Consider the following 19428-nt stretch of genomic DNA (forward strand, 5'->3'; position numbering starts at 1 on the left):
TGGCCGTTCATGCTTCTTCCGAGGCACGATGAGCTCGAATTAATCAAGGTCGGGGTAGACGAGTGCAATTTTCAGACCCCCTGATACCACGCAGGAATCCTGGCATGATTCAGGAACTTTGTTTATAGCATTCTTATTCTCACATAATTTGACGACATTTGACAGATTTAATGCGTCGAGGTGGTGGTCAAGTGCTCCCGGAAGTTTGTGGCATGGTTACAATCCCAGGCCGGATGTTTATTTGATCACGGCTGTTATATAGATCTGGGCTTGGCGAGCCTAGGTTAATGCCGCGATCTTCAGGACTGACTCCACCTGGAATTTCCCCCTGAGAGTGTGGAGCAGATGTGGAAGGTATGAGTACAAGTCCGTCCTTCTGAAAACTACAACCACATCATAACGACACAGTTCTTATTCACCAAGACAAAGTCAGATCGTAATTACGGATGATCGCCACTTCGTCACTGGTCGCTGTGGGCCACCGAAGGGGGTGACGTTGATTCCATGCCCCCGCAGATCCCCAGGCACAGCTTTCCTTCCTCTCTGGAAGACATCCTGTTGCCGTGAATCATTATGTGGAACGACGAGGATAACAATCCCTATGGGGCTTTTGACAATCAAGAGGCTCATCTCTCCGACTCGCTTCACTCCACTGCTCTCTCTCCTCGTAAGCTTCTTCCTCGGACCACTTGCGTTGATGCCACTGACCCTTGGCAGCCTTGTACGAGCACGATGATACCCCACCCTCCAGCCGTGACTCCAATCTAGACCCGCCAGACTATCTTTCTCATCCAGAAGATCTCAGTGACCCTGAAGAAGCCGAATATGGTGCCGCCAGTCAACAATACCCGCGGAAGGGCGTATACGATAGTCGCATCGAACAGATCCTCTACGAGAACCCCGAGATGGCTATACTGATTACGGACGCCGGCAAGAATCACGAAGGCGGTGGTACCTTCATCGTCTACACGATCCGGACAGGGGTATCGTATCACGAGCCAAGACCCTTGTAGCGGAGCTAATGGAAACCATTAGGACCTCGAAGTCCGTCGCCGGTACTCGGAATTTGCATCGTTGCGACAGACACTCGTGAATCTACATCCTACGTTGATTGTTCCTCCAATCCCCGAGAAGCGTAGCATGGCGGATTACGCCGCGAAGCCTACCAAAGCTAAAGAAGATACGGCCATCATTGAACTGCGCAAGCGCATGCTTGGAGTCTTTCTCAACCGTTGTCGCCGAATGAAGGAAATTCGTGAGGATGGTGTTTGGTGGCGGTTCCTTGACCCCAACGTCAGCTGGGTAGGTTGCGGAGTTGGTTCGGACGGAGTGTTGCTGCTAATTTTGATCGATTGATATACAGAGTGAGGTTCTCCATTCCCACCCTGCATCCTCTGTCCCTAAGAACAACCTGAAAGCCCCGCCTCTTGATCCCGCGAACGCGACTCCGGCCCATGGCTGGCTTCCCGTCCCGTCCTCCTCGGCGAAGCTCAAAGCTAGCGGGGCCTCCGGCACGACCTCATCACCCACATCACCTGGCGAGAATACAGATGGTTCGGCACCGTCAGCTCCCGGACCCGAGATCCTGGGACGGTTCCCTCCCGACTCGCGCAAGCTAAGCGAACAAGAGCTGGACCCATACTTTGTGAATTTTGAAGCTTCTACCCGAGAATTGGAGCTGTTATTGCAAGGAAACATAGAGAAGGTCAACCGTAGGACGCTTGCGCATCTCTCCTCGCTTTCCGCGGATCTCATGGAGTTGGGTGCGCGCTACAATGGCTTCTCGCTCTCTGAACAATCTCCAACCGTGGCCGCCGCGATAGAGCGCATTGGACAGGCGGCGGATACATCCTACATCGAGACTGAAGAGCTGTCTCATGCGTTGAGTGCTAGCTTTGCTGAACCCATGCGGGAGAGTGCACAGTTTGCCAGTGTAGTCCGCGGAGTACTACGCTACCGGGTGTTGAAGCGGGTGCAGGAGGAGATGACGCGAGATGAATTGGCGCGGAAGAAGACCCTGCTTGACTCGCTCGAGCGCAGCGAACTAGAGGCCAAGCGGATTGAACAGTATCTCAGCCGCACAACCCCTCACGCCGGCGGCACGAGGCCACAGCGTTCACTGTCCGCGTCATCGGCTGTGAGCAGTGAAGGTAATGCCACCGAGGTCTCAGGAGACTCTGAATTCCCACCTACCCACGGCGAGTCTGTTGGACCACCGCCTGCTCCTGAGGGTTTGAGACACAAGAAGTCTGATCCCTCACCATCTCCCTCGCCGGCCCACCGCAAGACATCCAGCGGGACATTCGTTGTGGGCAAGATCTTCGGTCGCATTAATCACGCCATTCATGGATTTGCAGACGTGGACCCTGAACGAACTCGTCGGGACCAGATTGGGAAGACTAAAGAAAGTCTCATTCAGGTATGTTTAGATGTGGGTCGAAGCAAGTCCTCAGCTAACACATCACGTAGCTGGAGCAAGCACTGGAGGTATCCGAGAAAGACGTCAAGGATGCTAGTGCAGGTGTCCTGCAGGATCTCCGACGTTTCCAGAAGGATAAGGAAGCCGATCTGCGTCGTTACATGGTATGTACAGTGACCCACCGGCGAGACCCCTGACTGACTTGGGCTGCACACAGGTCGCATACGCCCGCTGTCATCTAGATTGGGCGCGGAAGAACCTCGAAACGTGGACTGAAGCTAAAGACGAAGTGGATAAGATTGTGGCGCGGTAGAGATTATCAAGACCTTCCACTAGGGTGTTAACCCTTCGGCGTTGGCGTTTTAGGGACCTGGGGGGGGGATATTTTCTCGAGTATCATTTTGGCCGTGATGATGTCGCTCGTCGCCCGAGCATCGAATGAAAGATTTCTCGCAATATACTACAGAGCATCTGTAGAGTTGTCTGACCTTCTCCTAGCGACCTGGTTCCGGGATCCATCTAACCCCTGCAGGGATCCCCTAGATAGGCACAATAAAGGCATGAGAAAGGACCGATACCAGGTACACTAGATCCGAGGGAGGGGAGCCACAACATAGATCCCCTTTCTAGGAGTGGCACCCTGGGAACAAGGAGGAATGGATCGTGTTGTGATGTGAACAAAGTCAAGGCCACTGGAACGGCGACATGAGCCGCGGTGGGTCCAAGTCGAGTCGAAGGAGTTGATCGACAAGCAACCACATTTCACGTCCACATTTCGCATTTCACATTTCCCTTCCCATTTACATCCACATTCACTCATCCTTCCCCTTGCTTCGTGTCATCCATTAATGTGGCCAGTAAATTGAGGATCTAGTTGATGCAGAGCCAGTTGATGGACGCACGAGGAGCACACTATCCAGTATATCGCGGATCGTGCACTTGCTTGCGTTGAAAGGTCATCGAAGTCGTCTGGATCTTCTCCCGCATTCCAGTGCCTTGCAGGCATGCTTGCCAGTGGACCTATACACACGGAAACGAGTGGACCTCGTTGCATCCCTCGCGGCGTGCCCCTCTGACAGGCTGTCTCTGCACCCCAAGAAACCCCACTCGGGGGTGGCACGCCGTGCGTCTGGTCTAAAGGTCATGAATGCTTGGATCCATAGCCGCCAGAATGATCGTCAGAAGTGGCCTCTTATCACGGCCGGGGAAGCCACCTTCTGGCCAGGTCGACGATATTTATCAGGGGTGGTCTTTGCGGTCTCTTTGGCATCATTCAATTCCTCGACGCTGGATCAAGATGCTCGTTTTACTGGGTTTAGTATGTCTCTTCTCGGTTGCTCTGAGCGTGAACCTGAATCACAATCTTGAGGCTCGTCTCGAGCAGGAGGCTGCGGTCGGTCATTTCCCTCCTCCTCGCCAGACCAACCAACATACCCATGATCCTACTATTATGCGCGTTGGTGATACCTTCTACCTGTACAATGTCGGCGAACATATCTTCATTCACACTGCTCCGACCATGGCTGGACCATGGAAGCATGTTGGATCTGTGCTTGACGCCAACGCTGTGGTTCCCAAGGGCGATCGTGCTGTGCCCTGGGCACCTGACGTCGTCTATGTGGATGGTACCTATTACTGCTTCTACAGCGTGAGCAAGGCTGGATGCCGTGACAGCGCCATCGGTGTAGCGACATCTCAGTCATCCTGGTCCTGGCGGTTGGGTTGATCATGGCGCTGTCATTCAAACTGGAACCGGCAATGGATCTGATGTTTATCCCTATACCCAGTCTAATGCCATTGACCCCAGTGTCATGCTCACTCCGGAAGGGAAACCCTATTTGACCTTCGGCAGCTATTGGACTGGCATCTACCAGGTTCCACTCGACAATACGCTCCTTTCTCCGCTGAGTACGACGGAACCTGACGCTAAACATCTGGCTTGGGAACCAAATGCTGTCGGCAACCCGGGTCAAAAGACCACCTCGGTCTGCGGCGACCCCACGGGGCCTCATGCCATTGAAGGCGCGTTCATCTCGTACCACGATGGATGGTACTACCTGTGGTACAGCCACGGATTCTGCTGCAACCTGAACAAAGACAAGCTACCAGCGGCTGGCACCGAGTGAGTATCCTCTTGTTTCAGCTGATGCTTTCATGAACTAACAACCTCCAGATACAGCATCCGCGTCGGACGCTCCCACAACGTCCGTGGTCCATTTATCGACAAGTCTGGCAAAGACCTTACAGATGGTGGCGGCGAAATCGTCTACGGCTCCAACGGTGAAACCTACGCTCCAGGCGGGCAAGGCGTGATTCGTATTGGCGACACCGACGTCCTCTACTACCACTATCGTGAGCCATCAACCATCTCACTCAGCCTACTGACCACATGCTAACATAATGCAGAAAACAAAACAATTGGCGTTGCATTCTCGGTAAGTTTCCACTTGGTAGGCTTGTGAACATGCCCGCATTCATTTGCCGATCCTCTTACATTCCTTGCACCACGTCAATATCTGACCGCTACCTATAGGATGCATTCCTAGGATTCAACCCTTTGAAATATGTCAACGGGTGGCCCATTGCGCTGGCCTAAGCAATTCAATCTTATTTTTGTTCGACTCGATCTCTCAACGAGATATTCAACATTCACAAGACAGAGGCTGTCCGACATTCTCCACATTTCGCAGCCTCGACGCCTTTTTTCACCTTCAATCGTCGGAAATGACAATCGCGCCGCTTCTCATCTCACTTCCCCCTTTTACAATTTCCCCCCTTTACAATTCCCCTTGACAATTCTGCAAGGTGTATAGCTGCATCGCTCAAGACCACCAACCCTGACCCCGTCTTCGCGGAGCATTCCAACTCCACATTACTTAAAATTCGCACTTCGCGTCGTCCACCTGGACATCTTTTAGGTACATAATTGCATTCGGGCCGTTCTCGCTAGAGAGAGGCGTTTTGTCAGAACATTGAATATTGTACATACTTGCCCCGTCTACTACGATACACAACTGGTGGGGTTTCTCGAATACATAGAAAAACCATCAGATGTTTATCATTCTTATCTCGAAATTGCTCATCCATAAAACTTCGCCTCCAAACACTGCCCAAACCGACTCACTGTAGCCAACCTTCCCCGTCACATTTTCGAGCATCTTAGATTGTCAGATTTGTCACCACACGCACAGATACCCAATTGATTTCGTACAATTGTGGACCCCGCCGACGATCACTTGATCTACAGTGGATCCAGATTCTATATGATCCCCCTCATCGGAGAATCCGATCGGCATAGGAAGGCCGCCCGATAGAGTGGGGATTCGGCACCGAGGTTGGGTTAAACGCTTTGGGACGTCCGCCGTTGACCGTTAAAGCTAAAAAGGGGAATGTGGTTCGCCTGACTGTGGCCTCAATTTTGGGACCGAAACATCGGAGATCAGATTCGAGGTTCAATATTGATATCCATTTTTCAATGTCACATTGTCATCTGCCGAGGTTCACCACTTCAATCATGATTGGATCCGAGACTAGTGTCGGCCTCGATACAAGGAAACATCCGAATCTCAAGTTTGAGATCACATTTGCATGGTTCAAGGGGTTACATCGGAAGCCAGGTCATGGAAATTGGATTGTGATATATCACCGTGATCTCGTCTATTCGTTGCCATATTCGGCAATTGTCTATCTCTAATATAAACAAGGGTCATGAAAAATTATAAACAATGACGGGGACAGCTCGGTAAAACACATAGCGTCGTGTACATGATACTCTCGGGTAATTAGTGAACATTTTCTCGAGCTGAGTGAGCCCGGCACATACGGCCCGACTCGTCAACATTCCAAGCATCAGAGCCAACGGCCTTGAGAGCATAGAAGAAGGAGGAAGGATCCCAGCGGCGCTTCACATCGAGCAGACGATTGTAGTTGTCTCCAAAGAAGACCTGCTTCCAATTAGGCTGGCGGAAGTTGGCCTCGTTCTGGTAAGCGCCCGAGTATGGCGTGACAGCCTCGAGCTGAGGCACATACTCGTTGGTCATCTTCCACTGGTCCTCAATCATCTTGTTCCAGGGAGCGGTCTCGTTCCAGGCGGAGCCGATCTGCATGGTGACAGCGGCGTTGCGAAGGGCCGGGAAGACGGCATTCGAGACGTTGGTCGGGTTGGAAACGTCCATGCCGACACCGACGGCAATGACGCCCTGGGAGGTGATGTTGCGGAGGGCAGCGGCCATGGCAGTGGCATTTTGAGTCAGGGTCTCGCGGGGAAGCAAACGACCACCATACTGGTACTCGGAGACACCGAGGTTACCGTAGGGCAGGGGACCCATGTAGGTGCTGTAGTGGTCGTAGTAGGAATCAAACTGGGTGTAGGTGGCGGAGTAGGTGATGTTGAGGGCGGTCAGGGCATTCAAGAAGGGGGTCAGGGTCTTCTGGACGTCCTCCTTGGTCTGGTTGTAGGCAGTGAAGGGGTTGATGAGGAAGATGGCGTCGGTCATCAGGTAGATGACGGTGGCACCGGAATCGATCATGGCGGGCAGGAGGGAGTGGAACTCTGCCACCGCCTGGAAGAACGTATCGGTGGAGATGTTGGCCGCGGTGAACTCGACCGTGGCGCCGGCGATGGTAGCATCGGCGTGAGCCTTGACGGTCATGGAGAGGACGACGGCATAGTTACCGGCGCCACCACCGCTGAGAGCCCAGAAGAGGTCGGAGTTCTCCGTGCGCGAAGCCACCACGACAGAGCCATTCGCGGTGACTACCTCAAACTCGAGCGTGTTATCGGCACCGAGACCAAACTCGGTGCTCAGGGCGGAGTGACCACCACCCTGGGTGTAGCCACCAGCCAGACCGACGGTAGGGCACTCGCCAGTGACGACGACGTGACCCTTGGCATGGGCAGCCTCAAGGACCTGGTAACCGACGACCCCGGCACCGACCTTAAAGGCCGGACCCTCATAGGTCTCGCTGGCCCAGTTCATGTACTCAATATCGGTCATGTGGTGGGTCCAGACCGACAGAGCACCGGCACCGGTGGAACGACCGAGGTAACTGTCATGATCAGCAAAAAGGGTTCCATGACAATGCGACAAAAAGATGGACTCTTACTCATGACCAGTGTTGCGGATGACGAAACGGATGTTGTTCTTGCGGGCGAAGTTGACGGCCGCCACGACGTCCGTCGCGGACGAGACGTTGACCGCATAGTCGACGTAGTTGCCGAGCTCACACGGGCGAGACGGGGCAGTCCACGGGTCACAGCTCTGGTTAGCGAAGAAGGTCTGCATGACCGAGGAGGAGGACTCCAGGTGGGTCTGGGGCAAAGTCCAGTTCGACTTGAGAGCGGCACAGGCGGCGGCATCGTAGGTCGGGGCATGGCAGGGAGTTCCAATGGGCACGGTAGCGACCAGACGACCGCCCACGGTGCTGTTGAGCGCGGACCAGGCTGCGAGGGAGGGCCAACAGCTGTCACCGGGCAGACAGTGACACTGTTCAGCGACAGCAGAGGAGGCCAACGCCCAAAGAGAAATCGCCCAAGCCTTCATGGTTTATGAGGTGGAGGAGCAGGATGGAATGAAGAGACAGAAACAGGAGCAAATGGTGCCGATCGGGAATTTATTTATCGGGGAAAGGAACCGGCCTGTCCAACCTTTGCGGGATCCTCGATGTGATGGCAAACACACGACGAACGGAGCAGTTCCCTTTCGCGTGGCAGCGGCCGAGTGTGGAGACCGACCTTGGACTTCGCATATTTGGGGCAATCTGGACAATCGCCGGGGTTCTCCCGGCTCCGAATCAATAGTCGATGGATTTCTGGAGCATGGAACGTGCGGCGTTGGTCCGAGTGGATTCCAAGTTCGGAATCCCAGATCGAAGTCGACCTCGGTATCGATATTGACCTTTTTTAACATTTGACCATCGACCATCGGCTATCGAAATCGGAAATCGGAAATCGGGATCGGTCGATCAGGTACCCTGAACCAAGTGGCGAGTGGGCAACTCCAAACTGGCTCTTTTAGTTTTTGGAATCTGCGAGGCGCAGGCCAGTGGGAAGCTTAACGATTCGAGATCCAACCACTTTCCTCAACTGGCCCCGAACGCCACAGACACCCAAGTGTACTTCCAAAGGACTGCCAAGGACCTGTGTAAGAGACTTTTTCTTCTTTCTTTCTTTGTTTTTTTTTTTTTAATATTTGAAATATTTTCCAAGGCACCAAAACACTTCAGATCGGATGTCTCAGTCCAGTGGGGCTCTAAACCAATGGCATTGCATAAATTAATTAGAGTGGGCTCCTAAGTGGATCAAATGGGGGAAAAGGCGTTCGTCCTAGTTTCGCCCAGTGCCACGGTCGTCGCTTCTTTTTTCGGTCTTCCTTTCTGCTTCGGCTCTCTTCAAGGCCCCGATTGGGTGATTATCCGCCCGCACTTTGCTTTTCCCAAAAGTCACTGCGACTCTAGGAAACTTTATGACTTTTTTCTTGGCAGGTTTAGTGTACCCGTGTATCGTGTACTGTAGCCCGTAGACCGTACTGTAAACGGTGGACCGTGGACCTGGAGGTCGGAGAGGCCCTGGTCAATCTTCATCGTAGACCCAAATTTAACGCGGTCCCTGAATTTGGAGAATGTGATGCAAAGTGGTAACGCAATCTCGCACATAAAGTTCCCCCTCGTCAATTGCCCCAGAACATCCATGTCCCGATTGTCGCCTGCCTGCCATGTCTAACAAAGGTCCCGCGTTGGAACGGGGCCTCTGGGCGGCGGTGATCATCGCTACGCTGATCGTGATCCTACGTGTCTTTGCGAAGATTAAGATCAACCGGTTCTTCGTGGACGATGTGCTCATGATCGTCGCCGTGGTATGTATTGTGGCCGCACCTTGGGTTCTTGCGGGCGTCAGAATATTAATGCTGGGAGTCGATGCAGATTTTGGCAATTGCCTCCACCGTCTTTCTCAGTCTGTCCGTTCAACATGGCTTTGGAAAGCCCCTCGGCAAGCCCTTCACCCACGATACCTCGCTCGTCTTGAAGTACATCGCCATCCAGATTCCCCTCGTCACCTTCAGCACCACCATCGCCCGATCCGCCTTTATCATCTACCTGGTCGCCGTGCTCGGCACCAGCAAAAGCTATCAGATAGCCTTATGGGTCGTGCTGGTCATCCAGTTACTCGGGAACGTCGCGTCGGCCGTGCTGCCCCTCAGCATCTGTAAGAATGTGAACATCCTCTGGGATAACACCATCCAGACCACCTGCGGGGATCTGACGGCCGTCGTCAACTTCGCCTACTACTCCAACACCTTTAACTCCGCTACCGACTTGTTCCTCGCCGTCTTCCCGACTGTCGTATTCTGGAACCTAAACCTCAAGATGCGCATTAAAGTCGGATTGATTGTCCTCCTCAGCCTGGGCATCGTGTAAGTCAATCCCATCTCAGAAGCCAAAAAAAAACGCCCCCTTTCTAACCAAAAGCAGCGCCATGGTCGCCTCAATTGTGAAAACCACCAAACTCAATACCCTTCCCAGCATCACCAATCTCGGCACCACGGGCGGCCTCGAACTCATCCGCTGGGGTTACATCGAGAATGCCATTATCATCATTACCTCCTCCATCCCCTGCATCCGACCCCTCATCATCTCCTCCGTCCGCAAAATCTCCAGCGCAACCCGATCTTACGAACTGAGCGGACCCTTCAGCAATAACCGCCGCACAGACCAATACGGCAATACCAATGCATCTCGGCGCGTCCGACGATCCCACAAGTCCCGCGACATGGAGCTCGGCAGTGTGGATCGGATTTTAGACCATGGCCATAGCGCACAAACGAGCACCACGGCCATAGGACGGGACTCGAGTTCCCCAACGAATGATCTGGGAATTACAAAGCAGGTGGATATTACTGTGATCTCGGATGATAATGCCAGTCGATCCACGCATGACGGGATGGACTTGAGAGAACTATAGAGGGGAACTTTTTTGTGGTGTACATATATGACTTAGGTGATTTCCAGTGTAACGCGTGTATACCTATACATTATCAATTTTTTGACAAGACTTTCTAATGTTCTAGTGATCAAATATACCAGATCTTTGCACTTGGTCAGCACTCAGAAAGACCGAAAACCCGCGTAGCTCATCTCTCGTGGAGGCTGAGTGCTCTGTAACACAGGACTGTTCCCAAGCCTCCACTTTTCTGTGAACTGATTCACGGACACAACCCGAAGAATGATCAGGACATCCGGGACTATTGATCGGCAGAGACCCGACAGGGCAAAGTGGTCTTGGAATGTGATACTAAGACATTCTTAGATTCTGATCACAAACTTCAATAGACCCGATCCATCGCGTGGGAAAGTACGTGCGTGAACTGTGGGTAACATCTCATGTCAGTCGAGCAGGTATAGTGTTGCCATACAAGATTTCAAATCGAAAATCCTCCAAGCTGTCTTGCGGAGTATTTGGATTCATTGAGATCACTCCGAGACCCACCGCGTGAAAGGATGGAGGTGCCTAGAAGGAAAAAATACACGACGTGGCGCGGGGTTGTCTTTCTACGCTGTAAATAGCGCTACCCGAGTCCGAGCCGACCCATAAGGGCGGAAGTAAGCGCCAAAAGGATGTGCGCAAAAGCAAAGGTGGGTATTATATCCGGGGCCTATCGGTGACGGCCCGACAAGGCATAGCGTTCGAACAGAATGGATTGGACGTAGTCTCTTCTCAAGGTCATCGTCGAGGTCCTCATCGAAATGACCCTCTCAACGTGTCATTGTCATGCTATACGATGCCACATATGCCACTAATTAGTCAAAAGCCCCACATACATGGTGAGAAAAGGGCACGCACCAGGTCGATGACCAATTGAATGGCCTCACGGACCTCGACCGAAACCTCCCGGGCAGTCCGGGACTTGCGCTTGTCTCTCGCCAATATGGCAAAAACTTTTTCATCTCCAGAAAGACAATTCGCTCGTCTTCAGTCCTCGGCTTAATTGTGGCGTGTGGCGCTTGGGCTGCGTGAGGACCTCCCCTAGCGGATTCTTCTGGATCCTCTTCTCCGGGATGAAGGTGTGCAAAAACCCGTTAGCACTGTTTTTGGACCTCTGTGAGGATCCCTCCTAGAATTGATGAATTTCCAATGCCAGAAAGGGAAGGTTGTCGAGATCATCGAATTCAACGAACGTGTCGCTTTCGTCCAAGTCTAGATCGAGGAGTGCTAGCTAGGTCGTATGTTTATGTTGGCTTGGGCTCCGGTGAAGTGGATTCCGACGGGTACTAGGGTTGAGGTCTTTAGATTTGCCGAGTGACACTTCGGGGGACCCGGCTTCTATTCTGATCAGAGGGAAATGGGGTCTATCTAGCTCAACCAAAGATCGCACTGAATGTAGAGATATAAGGGAAATGCCGTGTTTGCTGGGCCTGATTTGACTGAAAAATCTGGGTCTGGTGTTTGCCGAAGATACCGGCGATTGTCTCTTTATCTCGAGCGAAATGCTTTGGAGTGCTCTGGCAATGGGACCAAAAGCCTCGAGGGACGGGATCCCCGGTTTCAATAGACACGAGACATCTGATATTGTTCTCAAGTTGATTGTCCTGCCATCCCCACACATCTGACATCTGCAGCCTCGGACCACATGTGCTGGATGGAATTGTTTGCGCCCGTAGCGCCATCGACAACAATCTCATCACTGACGGTGATCGGCTCGAAGAATTTCGTCGCAGCAGATGTGGTTCTGGCAGCTTCCCAGACCTTCGTGGACTTTAATAGATCGGAGCCTCTCCGCTCATTATAATAGCTCGACAGAACGACGGTTTGAGCAGTTGCCCGGCTGGTAGCGCACACGAAACTTACGCAAGGGCGCCAGCACCACCCATCCATTTCAGATCAAAGCTCTCACGTTTTGCAATCCTCGGCCACGGGAGCCTTCAGCAAATACTCCGGGTCGATCCCATTCTGCGAAAGAAGATCCTTGATCCCGGCTTCCATTGCATTATGGTCAAATCGGCCTTGCGATTCACTATTGGAAAGCTGAATTCGATGTCGGACGTGAATGAAGATCGACGGTGCCAGAGCAGAGTATGCTTAGATGCAATCGTCCACCCTCATTTTCATCCGACCCAACATCAGGTGGTCAGCATCCTGCAGCGCATGAAGCTATTATCAGCGAACAAATCAATGCACCGAGGTAGCTGCTAGCTTATACCTAGGTTAATCATCTAACGTGACATAGCGGCGAATTCAGGCTACGGTTCGACGGACAGCTTCACCTTATATCTCTGTCAAACTTCTCATCGTAGGGTCAAGACACCTCACTTTACACTTTCGACTGAATAGTTCAGAGTCCTTCTAGCTTACCGAGAGATAGGATGAGAGATTCTCGGATAACACGAGGGAACTATGAATTGACATTCATCTCATTGGGGACTAGGGTATCTTTAAGATGCAAAATCAAAGTTGCAGTGAGCATAATTGCCGAGGGGTGCCATAGCAGTGAACATGATAAAAGTTCTCGGGTGGCGTGCAGGGAATTATGCCGGATATAAATAAGTCAAGAAAGAAAGGGCACGCAAGATTGGGATGTTCGCCAGCCGCTTGAGACCTGCGTATTTCAGGCCCACACAGTCAAAACTCTTCGACTATTTGGCCTTCATACATAAAATCCTCAATCGGTGGATCATCTGCCACCATGGGCCCCTCGAATTGAATATCATCCAGCCGAGCCTCCCGCTCATCGAGCGCTTTCCTGTCATCTTTCAACCGTTTGTGAACCTCCTGGGACCAGTTGTAGTCATCCGTAACTGCAGTGTAAATATCGGGATACGAGTCTGTCGCATTCCAGGGCGGAACAGCTTGAGGGGACCGTGGCTGTGAATGAGACGTATCTTTCGTCTGCGGGTCAAGATTGATCGCATGATGAAAATGTCTGTCACTGAGCACGAGATCCACATCGAATCCGCTGCCATAACCGAGCCCAAGGAAGTCACTGTCCCGTATGACCGTTCTCTTCCATACACGAGGTCTTCGTTCGAGGAGTCGAAGCACGAGATTCCGGCGACGTTCTTGGTGAAAAACTTCGGGATTAATTGACATGATGCTGCTGAATGTGACTGCCTCGGCCTCTAATTCCTCAATGTCATAGCGTCGAAATTTGACTGGTAATATTGGCTGTGGACAACGAATATCAAAGGGATTGGGGATGGAATACATCTCGTCACATCGACAAGTACCGTTTGAGAAGCTTTCTGGGCTAATTGATGGATTGTCTGAAGTAGGTACCTCAGAGTCTCGATCAGAGAAGTCGACTTGAACATTCTCTGTAGCTTTCACGGCTTCTGAGTTGCGTGAACGAGCGGCCACTGGGATTGATCGCATAAACCCCGTACGTGCGGCCAAGGGAGGCTGAATGATTCTTGGAAGACTGACGGGTTGTAATTGAGACCGAGTGAGCCTTGGCCCAATGTCTAGGGCACTGATATCGCTTTCACGGGGGATGTAGGTGCGACTTTGTTTCGGGTCTGGATGAATCGAACGCCGCGAAGCGAGCGTGCGGGCGGGAGGAGGCGTGAGAATGTGGTCTGGATGAGGAGGGGAGCTATCTGCTGGAATGTTTGGTGTATTTGGTTCTGCGAGTGTATTCTCATCGAGAAGTTCTGCCTTGATCTCAGGTACGCTCAGTTTTAGTTTCACGCGGATGGGCTTTCTGGCCCCCCAGGAGCCAGACATCGAAGGGCGAGGGAAGCAAAAGAACCACTGACCTTGTTAGCGGATGCAGGAAACACAAGTGATGACATGACTGAGGTAAGTTGAAGATTCGACGAAAGGGGAAAATGGTCTGGAAATGGATATCTCCGCTAAGGAAGGATCAAAGCAGCTCGGTCCTTGCAAATGCTCTTAATTTGGTCATCACCGATTCCCTGCATATTTGATGGCTTACACGGAAAGAGAAGAGTAGGGAAGGAAGAGGACTAAAACTGGAAATGGAAGGGCCAAGGCAATTCGATTCTAACGAAGGCTTTAGCCAGTCTATGCAATTCCCCATGCAATGCGCATTCCCCAGATGTCTGCTGGAGACAAAAGATTCAGAAGAGTCATCACACATGTTTGGCAGAAGTGCCAGAGAAAAATGACATGAAATTAGAATGCATGAAAATCGACATCCCACGTCAGTCATAAGTTGGACGAGAGGACATCCTTTTTATTACCGTAAAAAAAAACGCCATTTTCGCCCAAAACTTTGCGCATCACAGGATGCAGAAAGATCATCACGTATATACCTACTAACGACCACTTCAAGCATCAGTGTTCATTTTGGCGTCATCGCCGACGCGCAATTCAACGACAGGGAGTTCATCATCAGAGTCGTCCCCAAGAAGGGGAGGAGGAACATCCTCGAAAGAACCCTCTTGGACGGAAGCAGGGCGGGAGCTAAGATCGTCGAGACGGGTATCAGCCTCCGAGTTTCCATCTCCAACAGCAGCGGTGCTGTCATTATCTCCGAACAGATCGGCGTCCGCGTCATTGGTGGTGGCCTCTCCAAAGGAGGGCGAGTTGTTGGTACGATCAAATGACCACGATGGCCGCGCTAGCATCTTATCCAACGACTGCAAATTCTCATCATCGCCCGATGGGCGAGTTGCTTCGGCTCCGGCTGAATCGCTCGATGATCCATTGGGCGAGCCGCCGAGGCGCTGGCGGTCCCCCGACGGAGAGGGTTCGCGCGAGATCTCCATGTCAGGCTCTGCAAGTCCCTTCCGGTACTTTGAAACAATCTTTTGCAGTTCAGGTCCGCCAAGAGGCTCAGAGCTCTGGCGGCGGTAGAACAGAAGATATGCCTGCGGAGTAATCACATCCTCGGGGTCGTCGATAACGCGGGCGAAGCTGTCTACGCAGGGGGTTAGGACATAGATCAACAAGGAGATCAGGAGTGTGGAAGCCTACCGTTGAAATTGCACCATTCACCGGTTATGAAGTTCTTGGCGTGAGCATAGTAATGTCCACCGCCCATGCCACCGGTGTGACAATCGACGCCGATGAGGTCGTACTTCAGTGACCGCCCATCCTCAGGGCCCGTGACTCGGTCAGTCAGGTCGAGATCAGTGACCGGGAAGCGGACTTTGGTAGTCAGCTTTCGGCGCAGGCTTCCAAAGCGCTTCAGGTGCACCACAAGGATATCGGGGGCCGACCAAAGCTCGAACTGCTTGCTGGCCTGAACAAAGCCTTTGCAGTTGGGGCAATACCATGCGTCATTCTCACCAAGTATTTCAACTTTACTGAACTCGTCCAGACACTGGTCGAGAGTAGTACCCTTAGCCTTATCTGAGTCGACCTGGGCACGCCGAGCGATGATCTCGGGATCCTTAGGAATCTCGATGTTGGCGTCAGTGTAGGTAGCAACGCCTCGTAGATCGTTCTGCTTTTTGTTTCCACCGAACAGAGCGTCTCTGGCATCGTCGTTCCAGTCAAGAACAATCGCCTCGCCTTGCTTGACTAGGCCCCAAGCGGAGGCACCGTGAGACTCACTGTCAGAACCATCGGTGTCGCTATACTCATCACTGTTGTCGTCGGGAGAGCCGTGGGACTTTTCAACATCCTTGGCTCGAGTCATCAGAGATTGGTATTGCTTGGCCGTGTCTAGCGAGTGACCATCGGGAATAGTGCCACTCTGGCGTTGGCGTTGGGGCACAACGCGGACATCAAAGAGATTCAAGAGACCGGGTGCGAAGGAGTTGGCCAAGGGGTGAGCCGGCGGTGCATCAATGACATCGGTGTCGTCGGTGGTAGCACTGGGAGTCTGGGCCGCATCCTGCATTGAAACATCGACAATGCTGTCTTCGCCTTCGACGGATGATGTCTTAATTCTGGAGTCAACAGACTGAGCATCGTCCTCAGTCATCACGACGGTGTCAGCATCTTCGGGGGTCTGTTGACCCCGGTCTGATTCAAGCTGGGTCTCATTGAGAATGTCACGGGTGGTCATCGTGGCAACATGGCGCAGAATCTTCTGGTAGATGGTGGCCAGATCCTGAGACTCCTGGCGAGTGAGAGAAATGATAGTCGGTGTAGCAAAAGGCGTTCTCTTGGCTCGCTTGGTATATTGATTGACGTCATTCTTTCGGTGGAAAATGGGAATGAGAATGGATTTCTCCTTGGGAGTATCCAGTTCCATAAAGGTGATCTTATCATCCTGTCGAATACCAAGTTGATCGTAAGAGACATGGGGCTCTTCATGAATGTGGAAGAAGGTCGAACCCATCACATCTCCGGAGATCAATCTGCTGGCATCGACATCACGTGCGCTCCGCATGGCAACAGACTTGTACCAGTCCAGAACGGGGCGGCTCTTGTTAGCCTCAACGGTGAAAGCCACGGGAGGCTTGTCAAGTGCCATGTAGACGACCTGCTTGAAGACAATTTGAGGTTCCGGGATGGGGAGGGTCAGGTTGCTGAAAGGATCGAAGATGATGCTGACTTTGTGACAATCGGGGCAAACCAAAGTCGATTTGTACATGCCGGCGAAGAGATCGCAGACTACAGAGTCGTTGCGGGCCTTGTAGATATCCCATTGCTTCGCAGCAAATTCTTCTAGTGCTTTCCTGTTGTGAACCATTTCGTCGGTGGAATCAGGCTTCTCAATGTACGGCTTCTTCAGAATTCGGTTAAGATCTTCTGAAAGACCGTCCAGAAGGAACATCAAGAATTCCTGGCTGTCATGCTGCTCGAAACCAGACATGACCGGATTACACCGGCCAATCATATTTCGGAATCGGTTAGGAGTAACCGATGACGGTGTCGGCTCGACATAAATGGATTGAATAAGGTCAGCGTACGACTTGGCGAGCAAACCCTTGTGCCCGAGGGGGTTGTTGTGGTTCAGCTCCTTCTTGTGCGCATTGCCTGCAGAATGGGATAAGTATCAGTGAGTTTCGGCAAATCTAAACCATCACATACTCAAGAAGTAGTAACTCAGTTCCTCGACAGCTCGAAGACATTGAGTTGCGGCATTCTGATAACATGTATTGCCAAGGTTCGAGAGACCTGTCAGGCCCATAGGCCGACCACCCTTCTTCCGGCCGCGAGGTATCTCAGAAACTGGGCTCGATCGACCACTGGTCGCCGGGCTGTGTGTGGTGGAGGTGGTGATAGCAGCGGCGGAGGCAAGCTCTTTTTTGGACTTTTCAGGCTTTTCAGCCTTCTCTACAGAAAGACCGGCACGTTGCAGTGTTTGGTGAGACGCCTCAGACACCCACTTACCGCCCTTGGACCCGGCAACCTGCTCTTCCAGAACAACCACGTCGGTACCGATCAAGCCAGCCATGCTCATAGACATCTTGCCGTTATAATTGGCATTATTAGTCTGGTCTAGAATTTCGATTTTCTCGCGACAAGATTCGTTCAAGGCAAGAAAAGTGCTGAGATCAAGAACCAGGCTCTTGTGCTGGTTCGAGATAAGAGCCGATGTAGGTGCAGGAGAAGCAGTGCGAGAGACAGCCGGAGTAGTTGCGGTGGACGGCTCGGCACTGGGGATGCCTCCCATTATCTTCCATACGCGAACCTTGCTCGCCATCTCAATGCCGGCCAGTTGCTTAGCTTCCTTCAGCCACTTCATATAGCGAGTGTCGCGGGCTGCCAATACCTTGGCAGGCGGAAGACTCTTCTCGCGGAGGACTTGGGAGGTAGTCCCCGCCGCGGGGTTGGAAAGCTTGAAGATAGTGTAGATCGGAGGGTTGAGTTCGTAGAGAATGTTCTCAACGCCATCTGGGTTGGTGTTGTGGGCATAGCGCACGATGACGGGTGACTGATCAGCAATGCCGTACCACTTCATGATGAGATCCCAGGCATTCTGCGGAACAACCTCGTAATCCTCGCTGAGCTGCAGACCAGGGCGCAGCGGAACGAAATGGTCACCCTTCTCATCCTTGAAGTCGCGCTTCAGCGGGCCGAGGTCGAGAACGATGTCAGAGTTGTCAACTGGGCCTAGCTCGCTCTGCAACGATTCCTTGTCGGCTTTGTCGGCGTGAGTGCTGCTCCGCGCAAGGATCTTCTTCAACCAAGATGTAGATATCAGATAACCCTTCTGACCATCCCGCGGAGGCTGCTGCATCAGCATAGAAATCTGAGCGACCTGATCGTCGATGTTCGGAGTGGAGTTATCCTCGCTGGTGTCCATGCTCACGCCGCCCTCCGGATCTGTATCAATCTCGGACGCAGGGCGCTTCTCGCCCGGGGAAGGTGAGCGCCCCTCACCATGAGGGGTGCTGTCGCGTGCGTCGGGCATGTCGGAATGTTCGCTCGAGAGGGACAGTCCGGCGGTCGCGGTCGCGGGAGTAGGTGAGCGAGCACCGGGCTTGGACTTGCCGGAAACGTGGGACTGAAGGTGTGCGGGCACGTAACGGGGAGGAGACAAAGACGGGCTGCTCCTGGGATTCGAGGCCGACGAGGAGCGCCGTGGTGGCAAAGGATGGACTGGCGGAGGCTCAGGATTGGCCGTGACGTCGTGCCTCTCCTGGGCACTCTGGAGAAACCTTACGACGCTTTTGAGGAGACGTCGTGACGGTGAGCTGCGCACGTCGCGTGGCAGCTCGAAGAAACAAATGCGAAATAAGAAATGGGGATGATGTCGCTGCAGGACTCTCCACACCAGCTCGAAGGACGAAGCGAGAGAAAAAAAATCCCTTACCGATTTTTTGTCTGGCAGAAATTAGTGTTCCGGGTCGGAGAAAAACCGTTTGTCTTTTGGTGACGAGCTTACCACGGAAAGTGACAATAATATCAATAGAAAAAGGAGTGGAAGGTGAACAGGGGAAAGAATTAAGTAGATGAAAAGAAATGTTACCAGTGAAAAGATATGGTACGGCCGCACCGACTGTGAAGAGTGTGCGGAACACATTTTATGTGTGGAGAACCCTAAATTGGCGCTGAATCGGTGGAGAGCTATTGAAAATAGTGAACATATTGAAGCTGGTCACTGGTCGATACCAACGATCAAATGAGCAAAGTCATCTGAAGAACATGACGG

General features: G+C 52.4%; 7 protein-coding genes across 7 annotated transcripts; 3 read left to right on the forward strand and 4 right to left on the reverse strand.

The window, feature by feature from the left end:
• Positions 1-573: 573 nt before the first annotated feature.
• Positions 574-2732, forward strand: N7477_005315 (PX and BAR domain-containing protein; the record flags this gene model as incomplete). Its single annotated transcript, XM_056966978.1, has 6 exons — positions 574-667; positions 718-983; positions 1036-1302; positions 1364-2419; positions 2470-2583; positions 2637-2732. 6 exons carry the CDS (start codon positions 574-576, stop codon positions 2730-2732), a joined length of 1893 nt encoding a protein of 630 aa, XP_056821732.1.
• A 984-nt stretch (positions 2733-3716) lies between these two features.
• N7477_005316 (putative endo-arabinanase) lies at positions 3717-5015 on the forward strand (the record flags this gene model as incomplete). Its single annotated transcript, XM_056966979.1, has 5 exons — positions 3717-4067; positions 4108-4541; positions 4593-4771; positions 4826-4854; positions 4953-5015. The coding sequence occupies 5 exons, from the start codon at positions 3717-3719 to the stop codon at positions 5013-5015; spliced, it is 1056 nt and encodes a 351-aa protein (XP_056821733.1).
• A 1186-nt stretch (positions 5016-6201) lies between these two features.
• Positions 6202-7962, reverse strand: N7477_005317 (putative isoamyl alcohol oxidase; the record flags this gene model as incomplete). Its single annotated transcript, XM_056966980.1, has 2 exons — positions 6202-7468; positions 7526-7962. 2 exons carry the CDS (start codon positions 7960-7962, stop codon positions 6202-6204), a joined length of 1704 nt encoding a protein of 567 aa, XP_056821734.1.
• Positions 7963-9132: 1170 nt separating this feature from the next.
• Positions 9133-10379, forward strand: N7477_005318 (uncharacterized protein; the record flags this gene model as incomplete). Its single annotated transcript, XM_056966981.1, has 3 exons — positions 9133-9273; positions 9332-9831; positions 9890-10379. The coding sequence occupies 3 exons, from the start codon at positions 9133-9135 to the stop codon at positions 10377-10379; spliced, it is 1131 nt and encodes a 376-aa protein (XP_056821735.1).
• A 1611-nt stretch (positions 10380-11990) lies between these two features.
• Positions 11991-12398, reverse strand: N7477_005319 (uncharacterized protein; the record flags this gene model as incomplete). The annotated part of the gene is made up of 2 exons (XM_056966982.1): positions 11991-12240; positions 12310-12398. The coding sequence occupies 2 exons, from the start codon at positions 12396-12398 to the stop codon at positions 11991-11993; spliced, it is 339 nt and encodes a 112-aa protein (XP_056821736.1).
• A 636-nt stretch (positions 12399-13034) lies between these two features.
• Positions 13035-14135, reverse strand: N7477_005320 (uncharacterized protein; the record flags this gene model as incomplete). Its single annotated transcript, XM_056966983.1, has 1 exon — positions 13035-14135. The coding sequence occupies one exon, from the start codon at positions 14133-14135 to the stop codon at positions 13035-13037; it is 1101 nt and encodes a 366-aa protein (XP_056821737.1).
• A 566-nt stretch (positions 14136-14701) lies between these two features.
• N7477_005321 (putative ubiquitin-specific protease UBP12) lies at positions 14702-18687 on the reverse strand (the record flags this gene model as incomplete). Its single annotated transcript, XM_056966984.1, has 3 exons — positions 14702-15294; positions 15351-17306; positions 17361-18687. 3 exons carry the CDS (start codon positions 18685-18687, stop codon positions 14702-14704), a joined length of 3876 nt encoding a protein of 1291 aa, XP_056821738.1.
• Positions 18688-19428: the final 741 nt, after the last annotated feature.

Source organism: Penicillium maclennaniae (genome assembly GCF_028827695.1).
Source record: "Penicillium maclennaniae strain IBT 15551 chromosome Unknown utg000005l:1.0-2652337.0:1.0-2654196.0, whole genome shotgun sequence".
Classification (NCBI taxonomy): domain Eukaryota; kingdom Fungi; phylum Ascomycota; class Eurotiomycetes; order Eurotiales; family Aspergillaceae; genus Penicillium; species Penicillium maclennaniae.